The sequence below is a fragment of the Ambystoma mexicanum genome, chromosome 4p (genome assembly GCF_040938575.1).
Source record: "Ambystoma mexicanum isolate Mex_15411 chromosome 4p, UKY_AmexF1_1, whole genome shotgun sequence".
Taxonomy (NCBI): Eukaryota; Metazoa; Chordata; class Amphibia; order Caudata; family Ambystomatidae; genus Ambystoma; species Ambystoma mexicanum.
Genome location: NC_090927.1, coordinates 1,103,783,934 through 1,103,803,759, shown reverse-complemented (window position 1 = coordinate 1,103,803,759; position 19,826 = coordinate 1,103,783,934). Strand labels below are relative to the sequence as shown.

The following is a 19,826-nucleotide window of genomic DNA, read 5'->3' as shown; positions in this document are numbered from 1 at the left end:
ATACTTCTCCAGAAGTAGAGTTTGCTAAACCAGATCCTGGGGAGCATGCTGAGACCCCTTATAGAGTTCTGGTGGCTAGAATAATAGAATTCATGGGGTGGTCTACACCTACACCTTCTTTTCAGCAGGATGACCTTACTGACATTTTAGTTAAAGGTCCACAGGAAGATCCTGTTGTTCCCTTTCATACTGCTCTGCAAAGAAAGATCTCTGCTAATTGGTAAACTCCTGAAGTTATCCCTGCAGTTAACAAGAAACTATCTGCCAAATACAGGGTATCTGCTACAGATCCCGAATACTTGAGCAAACATCCAACTCCAGAGAGTTTGGTTGTACAAGCAGCAACTTCATCAAATAGTAGATCTGCATACCCTACTATTGCACAGGACAGGGACGATAAAAGGTTTGATGCTATGTCAACAAAAGTCTTTTCGGCAAGTAGCATGGCGCTTAAATCTATTAACGCCACTTGCACGCTTGCAAGATTCAGCCATACACTTTAGGAGTGTGCTTCATCTGCAGCTGACTGTCTCCCAGAAGGAGAGGAAAGGGAAGCATTTTTAAACATCATCAAAGATGGGAAAGATACTGTCAGCAGAATCAATGCCTGTACGAGTCCCTTCAAACAGGCATTGATTCTGCTGACAGTATCAGCAGGGCCATGGTGGCAAGTACCACAATCCGCAGATTTGCGTGGTTGCGGAAGTCTGGTTTTGCTCCAGATGTACAAGCTAGACTTTTGAACATGCCCTTTGACAGCACTTCTTTATTTGGTAAGAAGGCTGATGACAACCTGGTGAAATTACAAACATCCAAGGCAGCCGGGAAATCTCTTGGGGCTGCAATCCAGCAGACTCCAAATCACCCCTCAGGAGCTTCCTGGAGGGTTAGGTCCTTTCGCTTTTACTCCGCATTCAGAAAAGGCAGAGGACAGCCAGCTCGAAGGGGCCAGAAACGATTCACCTGTGGTGGACGGGGAAAAGGTACAAAAGCCGCAGCAACAGGTGCCACTTTACCCTCTGCATCTGCGTCAGCCGGTTCAAAACCCCTCTGAGGTCTCCCCTCACAAGACACCAGTAGGGGGCAGGTTAACTCAACATCTGGAAGAAATGCAGGCGATTATGTCAGATGCTTGGGCACTGGAGACAGTTGCCCAAGGTTACTGCCTGCCCTTCCTACACACCCCTCAGAGTCATCCACCGGGGAACAACTCTTTGAAGTTTCCAGATCCGCTGTTTGTGCTGGAGATTATAGACCTGCTAGAGAAGGGTGCCATAGAGCCGGTACCCGTAGCGGAGAGGAACAAGGGTTGGTATTCCCCCTACTTCCTAGTATCAAAGAAGGACGGAGGACTGAGACCCATCTTGGACTTGCGAGAATTGAACATATTCCTCAGGAAAGACAAGTTCAAGATGGTAACTCTTTCTCAGATCCTCCAGGCCCTCCAGCTTCAGGACTAGTTGGTATCTGTTACTCACCGATATGGAGAGTGCGTAAACAGGCCGGACCTCTATTGCTGGGGAGTTGCTTGAAGGAGCTAGGGTTGGAGCCTCCTACCCAAGCCTCCTCTCTGTGAGGGAATGAGCTCTTTAAACCGATATGACCACTTGCTGAACTGTACAGACAAGGGGACCGATCGATCAAAAAAGCGGGGAGAACCGACCGTCTCAAACCCAGGCTGTAAAGGAAAGGAGAACAAGTAAATAATCTGCCAATAATGAAACTGGTTTATTCCCAAGACTATTCCCCTTTAGTAGTACCTGGTTTAATCTCCCCTTAAGCCAAAGGAACCGGAGTAACCTATAAAGTAGAGAGGTCTTAGTATATGGCTAACGTATAAGTCTGCAGTATGGAAAAACCAAGAAAAACTATACTTTACCCCTGATGGAAATAGGATTGAAGAAAGAGTCCTGGAAAACAACGAAAGTATAAAATAAAAAATAGGGAGGTTAGTAAGGTAGCTATCCCCGAACGGAACGAGGGTCGCACTGGTTTCGGGATGGTGCACCACAGCAAAGCGTTCAGAAGATGCACTTAGGAAGTCGAATTCCACAGAAAAATGGAGTTCCAATTAGAGTTTCTCTTACCGGAGTAGTTACTGTCTCAGAGTCCAGGAAGCAGGCAGGGGTCTGGTACACGAGCGGTCACGAAACAGCAGAATCAGTGTTCAAGAGTTCTGAAAGCAGGCAAGGGGTCTGGTACACGAGCGGTCACGAAACACAGCAGAATCAGTGTCCAAGAGTTCCGAAAGCAGGCAAGGGGTCTGGTACACGGGTGGTCAGAAAACAGTTCAATCGGGGATTCAGAATAAGGAGTCCGTGTGCAGACAGGGTCGGTACACGGGAAAACAAGGACTTCACAATTCAAGATACCGGGAGGGCACTTCAGAAAGTATGCCGGTTGTAACTTTAAACAGAAGCAGCGTTCTGTATGCCGCGGTGGAATAAATAACAACAAGAGGCGTATCGTCTGAAAATGAGGCTCCCCTCTCAACGCCGAGAACTACAAAGTAGCAGGTTTTCTGGATGTTGTAGTTCGTGTAGTTATTTGCCATGGCAGCTGCCAGCGCGATAGGAAGGGCGCATGCCGGCGCCGTAACCCTTTATGAAGGGCGATCACTTTCCTGTCCCTTATTTTAGTGTTGCCCGAAATTCCCTGATTGTTCTTGCTCGTACGAGAGCAACGAGGCAGGACCCTGGAAACATGGCGCGGCCGAGGGCGAGGTGTAACAGCATCCACCCCCAAAGGCGGCGCAGACCCCCTCCGTGCATGGAAACGGCGCAAGAGAGCCGGAGTATGTATATTGCACAAGGGCTCCCAGGACCTGTCTTCGGGACCGTAACCCTTCCAATCCACCAAATAAAAGGGGCGCCCCCTACGGAGACAGAAATCCAGGATGTCCGCCACTTCGTATTCCTCATCCCCATCCACTTGAATCAGAGGAGGGCGATCGGGTAGCCGAACAGAGGGAGGACAAGGCTTCAGGAGACATACGTGGAATACCGGATGTTGATTCCACGAGGAAGGTAAAGAAAGGCGTACAGCCACCGGATTAATGATCTCAATAATGGGAAAAGGACCCACAAATTTAGGTAACAACAAGCGTTTGCCAGGAATCCGCAAATTACGGGTGGACAACCAAACTTTCATTCCCACCTTGTAAGTAGGTGCCGGTTTTCTGTGACGATCAGCATTTCTCTTTGCCCTGGCCTGAGCTAGAAGCAGATGAGAGCGAACCGTACTACGGGTCGTCACCAATTCCCTTACACAGTCCCGAGCTGCCGGGTTATCAATGGGAAGCGTAGGATCAAACGGTAAAGATCGTGGATGGCAACCGTATAGGGCAAAAAACGGGGAAACCCCTGAGGCGGTATGCATGGAATTGTTGTAAGCGAATTCGGCAGAGGGAAGCATCGTCAACCAGGATGCTTGGAAACGAAGGCAGAGACACCGGAGAAATTGTTCAAGGGTGGCATTTACCCTTTCGGTTTGCCCGTCTGTCTGAGGATGATAAGCAGAACTGAACCGATCGTCAATACCCAATGAAGCAGTCAAAGCCCTCCAGAAACGTGACGTAAATTGAGAACCACGATCCGAAACCAGGATGGCAGGCAATCCAAAGAACCGAAAAACGTTCTGGAGAAAAAGGGACGCCAACACAGGGGCAGAAGGAAGACCTGTACATGGAATGAACAACGCCATCTTGGTGAAGTAATCAATTACCACCCAGATGGTGTCAAAACCTTTCACAGGAGGTAAATCCACAATAAAGTCCATGGAAACCATGTACCATGGTTTGTGAGGCACAGGGAGAGGGCGTAACAAACCCACAGATTTGGAGCGGGAGACCTTGCATTGGGAACATATAGAACAGGATGCCAGATAGTCAATCACATCTCTTGACATGGTAGGCCACCAGGACCAACGGCGTAATCCCTCCAGCGTCTTTTGCTGACCCGGATGAGCCGCACATAGGGAATCATGAGACCAGGCCAGAGCACGTAGTCGTGCCTGTCCTGGAGGCACAAACAAGCGTCCTTGGATGTAGGGTAGGCCTTGAACCACATCAAGATTGAGTCTCTCACATTCTTCTTTATGCTCGGAGACCCAATCCGAAACCAAAGTCCGCAGGCTAGGTTGAGGAGTGCAGGCACAAACAACGTTACGTGGTAACAAGAGCGGTTTGTCAGAGGTTTTGTTGTCAGAATGGGAGGCAATACGTGACAAAGCATCTGCACAAGTATTCAATCGTGCCGGGCGATATGTGATGGTAAAATAAAACTGAGAAAAGAAAAGATGCCAGCGAGCCTGTCGTGCAGTAAGACATTTCATTGATTTAAACGCCAAAAGGCTCAGATGATCCGAAAAAACTGTGACCTGATGTCGAGCCCCCAAAAGATGGTGCTGCCATTCGGAAAAGGCGTCTTTTATGGCTAGGAGTTCCCTTTCTGTGATTGGGTAATTGCGCTCATAGGGCGTCAATTTTCTTGAGAAGAATGCAATCGGATGGGCTTCCCCTGAATCCGGACACTTTTGAGATAGAACCGCCCCAATAGCCGAGCCAGAGGCGTCGGTCTCCACCAAAAATGGGAGTAACGGATTAGGGTGCTGTAACACTGGGGCGGAAGTGAAAGCTGCCTTAAGGGTGTCAAAGGCTCTTTGTGCCTCCTGGTTCCAGTGATAGGATTTCTTAGAGCTGGTCAAAGCCGTCAATGGCGCAGATATAGAAGAAAAAGAACGGATGAAGCGCCTATAAAAGTTCGAGAACCCCAGAAAGGATTGCAAGGCTTTAATCGACGTAGGAACAGGCCAATCCAATACAGCCCTGACTTTAGAGCGACTCATCCTTATACCCCTACTAGTCAGGTCGTAGCCAAGAAACTCCACTTCAGTGGAGTGGAAGACACATTTTTCAGCTTTGACAAACAGGTGGTTTTCCCTCAACCGTTGCAAGACTATTTGCACGTGCCTCGTGTGCTCCTCACTGGAGGGTGAATAAATGAGGATATCGTCCAAATATACTACAACAAACTGATCCAAACAGTCATGGAAAATATCATTCATGAATGCCTGGAAGGTAGCCGGGGCATTACAGAGACCAAACGGCATCACCAGATATTCATACAGTCCGTAGCGTGTTTTGAATGCGGTCTTCCACTCGTCCCCTTTTCGCATTCGAACGAGATTATATGCACCCCTAGGATCCAGTTTAGTAAAGACTACAGAAGAACCAAGCTGATCTAAGAGTACTGAAATGAGCGGGAGGGGATATTGATTTTTTACCGTCACCGCGTTTAGTGCCCGATAATCAATACAGGGGCGGAGGTCGCCCTCCTTTTTTGGAACGAAAAAGAGCGGAGAAGCCGCAGGGGACCTGGAAGGTCTAATGAACCCAGTGGCCAATGCCTTGTCAATATACTCCTTTAATATTTTATCTTCTGGAACCGTGAGGGAATAGACCCTACCCGCCGGGACCTTAGCACCTGGCAGCAAATCGATTGGGCAGTCGTAAGGCCTATGAGGTGGCAAGTGGTCTGCCCCTCCCTTGTCAAACACATCACAGAAAGACTTGTATTCAGGAGGGATTTCGGTTTCGGGAGATTTAGTAATGGCTCCAATCATGGACATGGATGCTACCAAGGCTTGACAAGAAGACTCAGAGGACACACTAGTGTCTAGGAAACACTTTTCGTTACACTCAGTGGAAGGAAACTGCACCGTTTTTCTTGTCCAGTCGATGGATGGATTATGATGTTGCAGCCAAGGGATGCCCAAGATGACCTGGAATTGAGGGGCTTTAATGAGATCGAAGATCGACTCAGCATGTCCTTCCCTGGTTTGCATATGAATTAAGGAGGTATTTTGTGTAACTAGGCCAGAGACCAAGGATGTACCGTCCACAGCATGAACAGCCTCGGGTTGGGCTTTAGAGACAACCGAAACGTTCTTACTTGTGGCGTAATCGTAATCCATATAATTCCCGGTGGCCCCGGAATCAATGATCGCCAAGGAAGTAAAGGTACTATCATCAGTGGTAAATACCACAGGAAGGCTAACAGGAATAGCAACAGCAGCATGAGAGTCCAAAGAAAGCACCCCCGGCGTAGGGACCCTGTCTATCGCCGGGTTCTGGCGTTTCCCGGCTTTTTGACAGGTCTCTTAGGGCAATCTTTCAGAAGGTGTTCAGCAGACCCGCAATACATGCATAAATTATGCGTTCTGCGATAATCCCGTTGTGCAGAAGTCAAAGGACCTCTTACTGCCCCGATCTGCATAGGTTCGGGAAGCGAAGAAGAAGGAGAAGATTGTTCCACCTGCAGAGTAACAGGGGCTGGTGACTTGCGTTCACCCCTTCTTTCGGTTCTTCTAGCATCTATTTGTAATACCAGGTCTAACAGTTCACCAAAAGTGGTTGGAACCACTGGTACTGTGGCCAAAACGTCCTTCAATTCCTCTGACAACCCTTTGTAAAACACGGCTGATTTTTTCTCCTCCGGCCAATCAGTTTCAGCTGCCAACTGATTGAATTTAGTAAGGTATGCAAACAAAGAGGATGTGCCTTGACGCAGATTGAGGAACTCCAGGTCAGTAGCCTGGGATTTATAGCGGGAGTCAAATACTCTGTTCATGGCCGTGATGAGAGCATCGCAGTCATATAGGACGTAACTGTTAGATTCCAGTAACGGATTAGCCCAAGCGGCTGCGGTACCCCCAAGATGAGAGAGAACAAAAGCTGCCTTCGTTGTAGAATTAGGGAAAGCAGTGGGCCGACAGAGAAAATGTAACTTGCACTGGTTGATAAACGTGCGATAATGTTTAGGATCCCCGGAGAATCGTTCTGGGGGGGCCAGTGGGAATTGAGTAGCCATAAGCACCGGGGTAGTCGTAAAGCCAGAGGCAGAGGGTATGGGACCGGTTGAACCTGATGCCGTAGCAGCAGACGTATCCACCCCCAGGGTGTGGGGGCTTTGGAAACTCTGCAAATTGTCGATCCTTTGATGGAGCGCACTATGTGCGGTTGTCATATCAGAACGGAGTTCGGATACCAGGCGGACCAAGGTGGTTAAAGGATCAACTTCTTCCATGGCTTCTGTTTCTGTTACTCACCGATATGGAGAGTGCGTAAACAGGCCGGACCTCTATTGCTGGGGAGTTGCTTGAAGGAGCTAGGGTTGGAGCCTCCTACCCAAGCCTCCTCTCTGTGAGGGAATGAGCTCTTTAAACCGATATGACCACTTGCTGAACTGTACAGACAAGGGGACCGATCGATCAAAAAAGCGGGGAGAACCGACCGTCTCAAACCCAGGCTGTAAAGGAAAGGAGAACAAGTAAATAATCTGCCAATAATGAAACTGGTTTATTCCCAAGACTATTCCCCTTTAGTAGTACCTGGTTTAATCTCCCCTTAAGCCAAAGGAACCGGAGTAACCTATAAAGTAGAGAGGTCTTAGTATACGGCTAACGTATAAGTCTGCAGTATGGAAAAACCAAGAAAAACTATACTTTACCCCTGATGGAAATAGGATTGAAGAAAGAGTCCTGGAAAACAACGAAAGTATAAAATAAAAAATAGGGAGGTTAGTAAGGTAGCTATCCCCGAACGGAACGAGGGTCGCACTGGTTTCGGGATGGTGCACCACAGCAAAGCGTTCAGAAGATGCACTTAGGAAGTCGAATTCCACAGAAAAATGGAGTTCCAATTAGAGTTTCTCTTACCGGAGTAGTTACTGTCTCAGAGTCCAGGAAGCAGGCAGGGGTCTGGTACACGAGCGGTCACGAAACAGCAGAATCAGTGTTCAAGAGTTCCGAAAGCAGGCAAGGGGTCTGGTACACGAGCGGTCACGAAACACAGCAGAATCAGTGTCCAAGAGTTCCGAAAGCAGGCAAGGGGTCTGGTACACGGGTGGTCAGAAAACAGTTCAATCGGGGATTCAGAATAAGGAGTCCGTGTGCAGACAGGGTCGGTACACGGGAAAACAAGGACTTCACAATTCAAGATACCGGGAGGGCACTTCAGAAAGTATGCCGGTTGTAACTTTAAACAGAAGCAGCGTTCTGTATGCCGCGGTGGAATAAATAACAACAAGAGGCGTATCGTCTGAAAATGAGGCTCCCCTCTCAACGCCGAGAACTACAACGTAGCAGGTTTTCTGGATGTTGTAGTTCGTGTAGTTATTTGCCATGGCAGCTGCCAGCGCGATAGGAAGGGCGCATGCCGGCGCCGTAACCCTTTATGAAGGGCGATCACTTTCCTGTCCCTTATTTTAGTGTTGCCCGAAATTCCCTGATTGTTCTTGCTCGTACGAGAGCAACGAGGCAGGACCCTGGAAACATGGTGCGGCCGAGGGCGAGGTGTAACAGTATCTCTAGACCGTCAGGATGCTTATTTCCATGTGCCAATCCATCTCAAACACAGGAAATACCTGAGGTTCGCAATTGGCAACTCTCACTATCAATTTTGAGTTCTGCCATTTGGGCTGACCTCCGCCCTGAGGGTCTTCACCAAGCTAATGTCGGTAGTGGCGGCAAGTCTAAGGAGGGAAGGGATCCATGTCTATTCCTACCTAGACGATTGTTGATCAGAGCAGTATCATCGGAACAAGCTCAGATCCAACTAGATTATGTCTGCCACTTCCTTCACAAACTGGGCTTCTCCCTCAACTTAAAGAAGTCACAGATGATACCATCACAGAGACTCCAGTTTATTGGAGCGGTCCTGGACACTTCCCTGGGAAGAGCCTCGCAACCAGAGGTGAGGGCCCAAGATATTCTGCAGATGGTCACCAAATTTCAAAATGCCCAACTTCTTCCAGCCTTTGACTTTTTGAGGTTGCTAGGCCTCATGGCATCTTGCATCTTCTTAGTGCCAGAGGCTCGCCTGAGAATGAGATCTCTCCAGTGGGCGCTGAGAACTCAATGGTCGCATTTCTCAGGAAGAATGAGAGATCTCCTTCAAGTCCCGGACAGAGTGGCTCAAGACCTTCAGTGGTGGATCTGTCGGGAGAAGATTTTGAAAGGAGAACAGTTTTGGCAACCATGGCCAGAGATAACAGTAGTCACGGATGCGTCACTCACGGGTTGGGGAGCCCTTGCCAACAACTTGACCATCAGCGGTCGTTGGTCTCCATCTGAGTCCAGACTACATATCAACCTTTTGGAGCTGAGAGCAATCAGACTAGCGCTGAAGGCTTTTCTGCCATCTGTACAGGGGAAAAATGTCTTAATAATGACGGACAACACAGTGGCCATGCACTACCTCAACAAAAGAGGAGGCGTAGGGTCACTGCCACTGTGCAGAGAGGCGATGCAGCTCTGGTTTTGGGCAATTAAAGAAGGAATCTCTCTATCGGCAGTTCACTTAGCTGGAGAGAAGAATTTGACAGCAGACGCTCTGAGCAGGCAGAGCACAGTCTCCCACGAGTGGGAGCTAGCTCAGGAAGTCCTTGAAGAGATCTTCGCCCTTTGGGGAACCCCTCAAGTGGATCTGTTCACCACCAGTATCAACAGGAAGTGCGATCAGTTTTGTTCAAGGGAATTTCCCCCGAGAGGAGCTCTAGGGGACGCGTTCGTAGTAGACTGGGAGTTTCCGCTTCTATACGCGTTTCCTCCAGTCCCTGTCATTCCTCAGATGATCAGGAGGTTGAGAAGATTCCGGAAGACTATGATTCTAATTGCCCTGGATTGGGCCAGAAGAACGTGGTACCCGGACCTTCTGGACATGTCCATCTGTCCTCCGATTCGTCTTCCGCAAAGAGAGCATCTTCTCTCGCAGAAGGGAGGTCAGGTTCTCCATCCAGACATCAGAACCCTCAACCTTCACACTTGGTTTCTGAAAGGCTGAGATACAAGGATTGGGACCTCCCGGATGACGTCATGGAGGTGTTGCTTTCAGCTAGAAGGCCAGCAACAAAGACTTTATACTGCTGCTGTTGGAACAGATTTTGCAGCTGGTGTAAAGAAAAGAATATCAATCCCTTTTCATGCATTACACCAATGGTGTTATCTTTTTTGCTCTATTTAGTGAATTCAGGTCTTCAAGTTGGTACAATCAAGGGCTACCTCGCAGCGCTGTCAATCTTTAAGCGCACTGTGGAGGAGCCATCATATTTCAAATTACCCCTAGTAATCCAATTTCTGAAAGGGTTAACTAATATCTATCCCCCAAAGCCGTTCCAAGTTCGCTTGTGGGACTTAAATCTAGTCTTAAATTTTCTGATGGGTACTCCTTTTGAACCACTCCATTCTTGTTCATTAAGAATTCTCACCCTTAAAACAGTCTTCCTAGTGGCTCTGACATCTGCCAGAAGAGTGAGCGAATTACAAGCTCTATCTTGCAAACCTCCTCATACAATTCTTCACAAAGACAAAGTTGTCTTGCAAGTGAAGCCTAATTTCCTCCCAAAGGTGGTCTCTGAATTCCACATCACTCATTCAACCAGGGGTATCGCAGCCTCTTCGACTCTCCAAAGAGGGGTACCGATTCGGGACATATGTGCGGCTACCACATGGTCGTTCGCACATACCTTTACAAAATTCCACAGTCTGGATTCCTCCTCTAGCCAGGAGACAAGATTTGGCAAAGCTGTGTTACATGCTGTTCATTCTTAAAGGGAAATATTCCAATTTTACTCCCACATCCTCTTTCACACCACTGCTATGGGAGTCTATCAAGATAATGAATATGTCGGAAGACACAATCCCTTCGAAGAACAAGTTTCTTCTTACCTTGTAACGTTGTTTCGATGGGATGTTCCTCCGACGTATTCCTTATCGCCCCTCCCATCCATCCCCGCTTTAAAACTTCCCTTGTAGTTGCAGCTTACGCTCCTTCAAAGTCATTAACCAATTCATGCACAGCTAATTTCAAGTTTTATAACGGAGCTGAGCAACTGTCGCTGCGCGAGTCTATTTATACGCACGTTGACGTTGGTGCCAAGACGGAGGCTGTCGAGGGACACCAGCTCCAGGGACATCGACGCGCAGAGCCCTCTACTGAAAAAATTTCCGAGGCCAGCAAGCTGGGATGTAATCTATCAAGATAAGGAATACGTCGGAGGAACATCCCATCTAAAGAATGTTACAAGGTAAGAAGTAACTTGTTCATCTGTTAAATTTAAACTTCCTTTGCCACAGGGAATTTGCAAATGTGTAAACCCTGCACGCTGTGGATAAAGTATCATCTGCTGATTGTAGACGCCAGGTAAAAGCAAGCCAGTGGTTGGCCTAGGGAACCAGCTGATGGTGGCAGCCAATGGCAGGGACAAGGGGAGGATAAAACGGGGCAGTACGGATATGCCAGTGTGGGTTGTTCCAGTGAGCTCAAGGAAGGAGCAGGAGGACCTAGAGACCACATGTAGTAGAGCATTTAGAAGGATTTTGCATGTGCATTGTGAGGTATTGGCGGCTAAGAGAAAGTGGTGTTTGGGTGTGAGAGTGTATGCAAGGTGAGTGAGTGAGAGAATACATTTGAGAATACGGGAGCCTGACAGCCTGACTGAGGGTGATTGAGAAGGGTGACTGCAAGCGTGGAGAGGTTATTGTGCAAAAGGTGGAGGGAGTGTAGAGTAGTGGGAAAAGGGTGTAGTTGTGTGGAGTGCAGTGAGATGAGAGTGCAGTGGAGAGGGAGAGTAGTGGCGGATATAGGAGGAGACTGTAGTGGTTGAGGAGTGTAGTGATGATTAGTGAACAGGGAGAGAAGGTAGTAAAGAGTAAGATAAGTAGAGAGTAAGATCAAAGGATGGAGGTAGACAGGAAGAGAGTCAGAGAGGAACATCTGGGGGACAGACGAGGCAGTGTGAGGCAAAGAGAGGAGACACTGGTGGTAGAGTAGCAGGGTGGAGAGTAGGAGGAAAGAAGAGGGTGAGGGAGAAGCTCTGGGAGTCGAGTACAAGGGCGTGGGAAAAAGGGCAAGCAGAGCCAGGGTATTTGAAAGGCACTTATCCCAGTTAAACATAATTGTGAATCTTGTGGGACCCTGTTTGGGATTCAGCTAGGAATTCGCAGAGGGCGGCAGAGAGAAGGTATTTGCTGTGAGGCCATCACGATCAGCCAGGCAGCATATTAGAGAGTAGGGGTTACCGATCTATAGTGAGAATCCTGCAGTTTAGGGATGCCTGGGCTAGGGAGGGAACCGTCCAGGGGAGGGGGGAGAGAGGGAGGGAGAGAGGGAGAAAGGGTGAGAGGGAGAGAAAGAGGCAGAGAGAGAGGGAGAGGGAGAGGGAGAGGCAGAAGGAGAGGGAGAGGGGAGAGGGGAGAGGGAGAGGGGGAGGGAGAGGGGGAGGGGGAGGGAGGGAGGGAGGGAGAGAGAGAGATAGAGAAAGAGAGAAAGAGAGAGAGAGAGACCCCTTAGCTAGCCCCCTCGCAAAATATGTAATGCAAAGCCCGGAATCTTCTCTCCGAGTTGGTGTGTTGTTGAGGCCATCTGTTTAAAATACTGTATGCACCTGTATTTTGAGAAAGTCCGACATATCTATTGTATATCTAATATCTTTCAGAAACTAGTATAAATAAATAGTATTTCAAGTAAATTATGATATCGCAACTTGTTCTCTCTCTCCCTCCATCTATGGGCAGTTTAGATACCACACTGAAGCCTAACTAAAGAGCACTGAGCCTATTTTGGTGAAATGTATTTAATATCAACTTCAGGAAAATACTTGTGTATTCAAATCATACCCTGGCCCTTGCCCTTAGATGGTGAAAGGATCACATTCAGACTCCACTCTAAATATTGCACGGTATTCAGTGCACGTCCATGCGTAGCCAAATACACTAAATGCTTAGTTAGGCAACCCACCACACATGTATGCAGTCACCCCAATACATTAAACATAACCTGACACTCTGTATTTCTTCCAGCCCTATCACGGTGTGCTGGTAAGATAACGCAGCGGGTTAAGCACTCGCCTCCGCCAGTTTTTCGAAGCCTTTTGCCGCGTTTTTCGAATCACACACTCAATATCAATATATGTAGTACTGTTACTAAGGTAATAATAACCCGTGGCATTTTCACCTAAAGAATTTCGTATTTTATTTAGCCTGTTAGTCTTTTTATTTAAGCAACCTGTGCATAATGTATAAGAACACGACCTATTTAATCAGAAAGTAGATTAAGGAGTTAACTTTTGCACTTTTTTATTTTTTTAAGGGCACTTGTGCTCTCTGGTGAAAGGAGACAGTCTATCAGTGTTTACAACCTTGGAGCTCTTGGCGAGAAAGAGGAACCTTCAGGGAATGGTTCTGTTGATACAGAAAGTACAGACCCGCCAAGTGGAGAAAATACTGCTCAGGTGGGTAGTCCTCATTTATTTCATATAGCATAACCTGTTGCCTTTCGGCTATTTAAAGAGTATGTTACACATCCCAAGCATACAATGATACAGGACAAAAAGCAGCAGCTTGCCGTAGCAGAGTGGGCATTTGCTATTAGTATGCGGTATCATGACCCGCCCCTACCTTTTATATCGGGTAAGAGCTGAAACATCCCTCTACCTCCATCATTCTAGTCTGTCCATTTTAGGTCTATCTAGAAAGAGCTTAAGCTTCCTGCCACAGTTCTTGAAGATACATATTTGTGATGCTCTGGTGTAAGTTGAATGCTCTTTACTGTACACATCATTCATTATGGTGCAAGCTATGCTATGGGGACTGCAACCGTTTTGTAGAAACAATTGGAACATTTTACGTTCATAAGAGAGATGTACCTGTTTGCTTTACAGATTTCTTTTGTGCCCATGCTGCTACGTGGTACAGTGATGGGTTTTGCACTTTTCTTTTACAGTTCGTTGTGTTCATTTTTGTGTGACTATTTTCATAATTACGAATTTGCATATGTCCCCTTAAGTGCCAAGGACGTGTATGCTCGTCCTTTTTGCAGACGTGCATACTAGCATGGCAGTTATGCAACCATGATGGATTGGGAGCCTTGTATATAAACCTTTAAGATGGTCCCAGTCTATCATGGCTCTTTTTAGCTAGCATTGGCAATGTCAATATGTTTGGCTTTGCAAATGTAAAGGGTTAGAGTTTTCTTGTAATGCTCCCATAGGACGCAAACAGGTTTGAGGATCTTAATTTGCAAAGCCAGTCCTATTTGCTTTGCCATTGAATGTTTAGTTTGGCTCTGAGAACCCACTGTGTTATGTCACAGTGATACCTTTGCGTCAATCACCTCCTCCATGATGTGGAGTTCCTCTCATTGGCCAATTGTATCTTGCTTGTGACTTTGCCCATCATCCGACTTGACATCCTCCTGTCGGACGTCTTCCCCATCTAAAAACACCTTCAGGACCGCTCTTGAAAAAAAAAATTAAATCAGACATTCCCACAAGAGGCAGTTAAGAACTCCAACATGGCTGAAGCGGTCCTTGAAGCTGTGGGCCAGCAAATACTAAAGACGCACCCAGGCCCAGAGGACTACATCTCCTAAGTTACCTTTACTAACTCTGCATACCTGTCTTCCCTGGAAAGAGGCTGGAAGGCAGGGCCTGGTTGTGGCAGGCAGATGAGAGGGCAAGCCAATGACCATCCCATCTACCACACAGTCATTTAACAGCATTGATCCCATTAAAAACCGAAGAGCCACTTGGTGGTAAAGTTAGGAGCAGGAAGGAAGGAAGGAAGGAAGGAAGGAAGGAAGGAAGGAAGGAAGGAAGGAAGGAAGGAAGGAAGGAAGGAAGGAAGGAAGGAAGGAAGGAAGGAAGGAAGGAAGGAAGGAAGGAAGGAAGGAAGGAAGGAAGGAAGGAAGGAAGGAAGGAAGGAAGGAAGGAAGGAAGGAAGGAAGGAAGGAAGGAAGGAAGGAAGGAAGGAAGGAAGGAAGGAAGGAAGGAAGGAAGGAAGGAAGGAAGGAAGGAAGGAAGGAAGGAAGGAAGGAAGGAAGGAAGGAAGGAAGGAAGGAAGGAAGGAAGGAAGGAAGGAAGGAAGGAAGGAAGGAAGGAAGGAAGGAAGGAAGGAAGGAAGGAAGGGAGGGAGGGAGGGAGGGAGGGAGTTATTTTTTTTTTCCATTTGTAGAGCGCACACAAACCCACAGGCATCAGGGCTGCACTTTTACCAGTTACATGGAGCCCATGGTAGGGCATAAGCATAGGTACAGTTACATATACACGGTTGTAAAAAGCATATGTACAAGAGTTACAGTAGTAAGCTTACAGGCATGAGAACGTACGTGGGTAGATGGTGGAGGACATGTCAGTTAAGCGAACAGCCATGTTGTGAGGGCTTTGCGGAAGGCCCAGTAGAATTCTTTCCACTCTCGGGGCAGGTAAGAGAGAGTTTCTGTGCTTGGCGGCAAGGACTAGGAAGTTGGACCCTCCTGCTTTGGCTCATTTGAACTTGAATTGAACCATCCTGTGGGAGTATGGGGCTCTGGTGGACCTGCTAGATTGAACTTTGGAGATTCTCTGAACCAAATAAGGTGGCGCTGAGTTGGAGATACACTTGTGGGTGATGGAAAGTGTCTCAAATAGGATTCTTTTGCTAATGGGTAGCCAGTTAGCAGCTCTGCGGGCGGCCGAGATATGCTCTGATCAAGGTATATTGAGGGCAGTGCGCAGGGCATTATTTTGGATGGTTTGGACTTTTTTTTATGTCCGGACTTGATGTCAGCGAATAGGACATTGCAATAGACCAGCCTGACGCCCACCACTCCCCGGGCAACTGTTAGACAGTTGTTGCTCGTAAGGCAGGGCCTGGCTGCATTGAGCAATTTTGTTGAATAGGCTGCTGCAGAGGAGATGGCACTTACTTGGCATGTTAGGGAGAGAGTGGCATCAAGGTAGACTCCTAGTGTTTTTGCCAATGAGGAGACGGAGATCACGGATCCATCAATGTTAAAAGTGGAATATTGAGATTCAAGAGATTTTAAGGGCGCTGCCGGACCAATAATGAGAAGTTTGGTTTTCTCATCATTGAGGCAGAGGCCGTGGGTCGCCATCCATGATTGGATGGTGAGGTAGGTGGAGTAGAGGGTGGCAGAGTCTTTGTGGTAGGACTCTGTGAGCGGGAGGAGGATCTTTGTGTCATCGGCATAGTTAGTATAAGCTATGCCGAACGAGTCCAGGTGTTCAAAGAGGGTCTTTGTGAAAATGTTATGTTATAGAGCGTGGGCGAGACGTAGGATCCTTGGGGATCCCCACAACTAATGGGGGAGGGGGAGGCGCAGTCACTATCAGCAAATACTTCCATCACTCTCCATTTGAGGAAGGAGGCAATCCAGTCGGCAGATTATTGGGAGAAGGCTGCTGAAGAGATGAGCTGGTGATATTATGGTCGACTAGATCGAAGGTGGCAGACAAATCAAGGAGGATCGAAGGCGGCAGACAAATCAAGGAGGAGAAGCATGGCCAGCTTTCCTTCATCTCTGAAAGCATCCAGCTCGATTCTCAGGTCGAAGAGAGCAGACTTGGTATCATGCCCAGGGTGGAAACCTAATTGGCCGATGCCTAGAATTTGGTTAGTTTCTAAATGGCGTTGAATTTGTAGGTAGGCTGCTCTGTCGAGAGTTTTGAGGAGGAACAATACAGTGGTAATGGGCCGTTAGTTATGCGCAATGGCGTGGTCGAGTGTATGTTTCTTTAATAGGCGAAGGACCACAGGCTTCCTTGAGGCATGTGGGTACTACACCCGTATTGAAGGACGTGTTGATGAAGGCGCTGATGAAGGGAGCTAGTTCAAGGGCACAGTGTTTGATCAATGGGGCCGGGCAGACATCCCATTTGCATCTGGAAGGCATTAGACTTTGTAGGATGTGTGAGGTTTCTTGTGTGGTGATCTTGTTGAAACTTAACAATTGGGGGTCTGAAATGTATATAGTGGGCATGTAGGTGGCCACAAGCTGTTGCATAATGCAGGCTTTTTTTTGCAAGGGTTTTCTCTTTTAGCGTGTCACTTTTGAGCAGTAGGGCGTTCTGAATGGAGTTACACCAGACAGAGTCCTTAAGGATCGTAGAGACTTGGGGGAATGGTGTTTCCAGTTATTTGAGGATGGTAAATAATTCCCTTGAGTTGGAATTGGCAATCCTTGTATTAAAAGAGGAGGCCTTGGAGGTGGCGCTGTGGAGCAGCCCAAGATGGCTGCTTAGCTTTTGAGCTCCGTGCCGCTCCAGCTTACATCTGCTAACATCTGCGAGTATCGGAGCCTCCTACACTTCTGTTGCGGCTGGCCAGTTGCCCCTGTCTACTAGGCAGCTCCTGGCGAAATCCTGGCCTTATTTGGACATTGGGAGGCCGTCTGCGGCCACGTTTCGTTTGAGGCCTCGGACTGACTGGGACTGTGGCATTTACCCGGACCTCGCCTCCTCTTCCCTGCACGCTCGGCGGGCCGTGGGCCGCGCGGGGAGCGGCCCGTGTGCCTTGTCTCTCTCCCCGGGGGGCCCCGCGGAGCGGTCCATTGCCTGCCTGGGAGGCTGGGACTGAACCAACAGCTGCGGCGGTCCCCTCCCGGGATACGCCGCCACACCAACACTCGGCTGCCGGGGCCGTCGCGGGAGCGCGCCCCGGCCCACTCCTGTGCCTCTGGGGCTGGAGCCTCCGTCACTGTGCTGCGTGCCGCCTGGTGGAGCGGGCGGGCTGGGGAGCCTGAGCGCGGACGGGGGACTGCGCGGTCGAGGTGAGGAGTGGAGGGGGGACGTGCTTTGAAGGGGGTGCGGTGCCCCCGGCCTCTACCCGACTTGCGGCCCCGCACGCCTGGGCCGGTCCACTCTCCTCGGTCCACACAATCTGGGGAGCGGGATCCCCTCTGACTGTACCTGCCTTGCCTCCGACGCTGGACCACAACGCCTACATCCTGGATGCCCTGGGGGCGCTGGGCGATTGTTCTTTGTTCTGTGGAGCCGGGCTCCCTGGCGGTGGGTGCTCTGCGGGCCCGGCCCCCACGCCCTGCACCCATATTGGAGAGCGCCCTCCGCTTTAATAACGCCGCATCTGCATGACGCCTGCTGCCTCCCCTGGGCTGGCGCCCTCCGGCCTGTGTCCCCAGGAGCGGCCGCGGATTCTTGATCTGCCAGCGGCCACCCTGTCTTTGCCGCGGCCGGGGCCTGCGGGCTCCACTGGGTCCCTGCTGCTGTGAGCACTGAGGGCCGCCTGATAGACTGCATAGCCCAGACGCGGGCTCCCTCATCCTGCCCATCCTGCTTAACTACCTGTCTCTCTTCAGGTGTGGGTGTGCTCCCTCGCCCCCCGCCCTTCTCTGGCCATGCCTGGACATCGCCTGTGGCCCGCTCCCGTCGGGGGCCGCGCAATCACCGGACTTGCCCTGCGGGCACCTCTACCTCCCTGGGGGGAGGTCACTACTGCTGGCCGGCGTCTGTGCATCTCGCTCAGCGCTACCAGTGTTATCTGCATCTACATCAGTGGAGGCCTGGCGGGCTTGCCGTCTGTCTTCCATGGCCTGATTTGATCCCTGAGCCCCAAGCCTCTTGTTTCCTCACGGGCGACGTTCATTGACCACGTTGGCTTTTACCACCATCCAGCATGCCGAATAAACCGAAAGGGGAACACCAAGGGAGGACCTATGGATAAATTTGCAAGAGCGGTTTCAAGGACTGATGCTTGCTCATCGCCATCCTCGCCAGAAGAATCTGGGGTGGAAGCACACGCCGGAACATCGGGACCTGACCTCACAGTCATCATGGAGTCGATGGCCAAAAACTTTGCCTCTTTCCACGAGAAATTGGACGATATAAATGCCAATGTTGCCTCGCTCAAGACACGTGTAGATCAAGCTGGGACTCGAATAACAGAGGCTGAAAGTAGGATATCTACAAATGAGGATGAAATACACGTACTGCAGTCCACGGTTGCGGCCCTGTCACGAGACATGAAGGCGGTTAAGTCTCAGTGTGATGACTTGGAATCCCGCTCCCGCAGAAATAATCTACGCATTATTGGTGTTCCCGAGAACGCACTCAAAGGGCGCATGGAGGATGCTATTGAGAGCTTGCTCAAGGATCTGCTGGACAATCCAGCCTTGTCGCCGCATTTTACAGTCGAGCGTGCACATCGGGCATTATCCCCTCGCCCCAAGCCTGGTGACATTCCGAGACCCATCATCGCCAGGATCCTAAACTACCGGGACAGGGACCTTATCCTACGCTTGGCACGGGAGAAGGGAGAGCTGCGCCTGGAAGCCAATACCGTCAGGATTTTCCCCGACTTTTCAGTTGCGGTTCAGCAGGAGAGGCGCCAATTTCTTGGCGTTAAAAAGCTGCTCAGGGAACGCAATGTCCCATACGCTATCCTATTCCCGGCTCGACTGAAGTTGACTCACAACGGAAAACTCTACTTCTTCACGGTCCCCGAGGAGGCAGTGAAGTTCATCGAGTCGGAAATACCATTGCATAATCCAAGAAACGATCCCGCGGCTGCCGTGTGAACACTCCCTGTAGTGCCCTATTCTCTTTATCATTTACCTCCTCTCATCTGAAATGTGATGGTGGCAATACTGTACTGCAACCTCAGCCATTTAGACCCTGTGAATGGCCATCCGGCCTGGGGTTTACCTTGGTCCCTTGGACATTACTCCTTGCTCCTCGTACACTGTATGGTCCTGCTTGAGTTCATTTACTGTTCCTCCACTACCATCTGATCTCATCTGTGTGCTGAGGAATCCGGGACCTGAGCTTGGATCCTTTACTGCAGAACTTGACTCGACGGCACATGCCGTCCTATATGATGCTTAAGAAGCCGTCCGCACGGCTACAGCGCCCCCACTGCGTTTGCAATGTTCGTGTTTGGTTTGCTGTTAAGGCTGGGTGGCCCCTGTTGGGCCAGATTATGGGCATATCCCTGTTGGGTATCGCTCTCCGTTCTCCCCCGGTTGGGGAACACCG

General features: G+C 49.4%; 1 protein-coding gene across 2 annotated transcripts in view; it reads left to right on the top strand.

Moving 5' to 3' along the window:
• Positions 1–19,826, top strand: part of ADGB (androglobin) — a 2,161,023-nt gene that overhangs the window by 744,980 nt on the left and 1,396,217 nt on the right. For both annotated transcript variants that reach the window (XM_069606692.1, XM_069606693.1), the window contains one exon: positions 13,148–13,289. In XM_069606692.1, the coding sequence (XP_069462793.1) occupies positions 13,148–13,289 (142 nt within the window). The remainder of the gene's footprint in view (positions 1–13,147; positions 13,290–19,826) is intronic.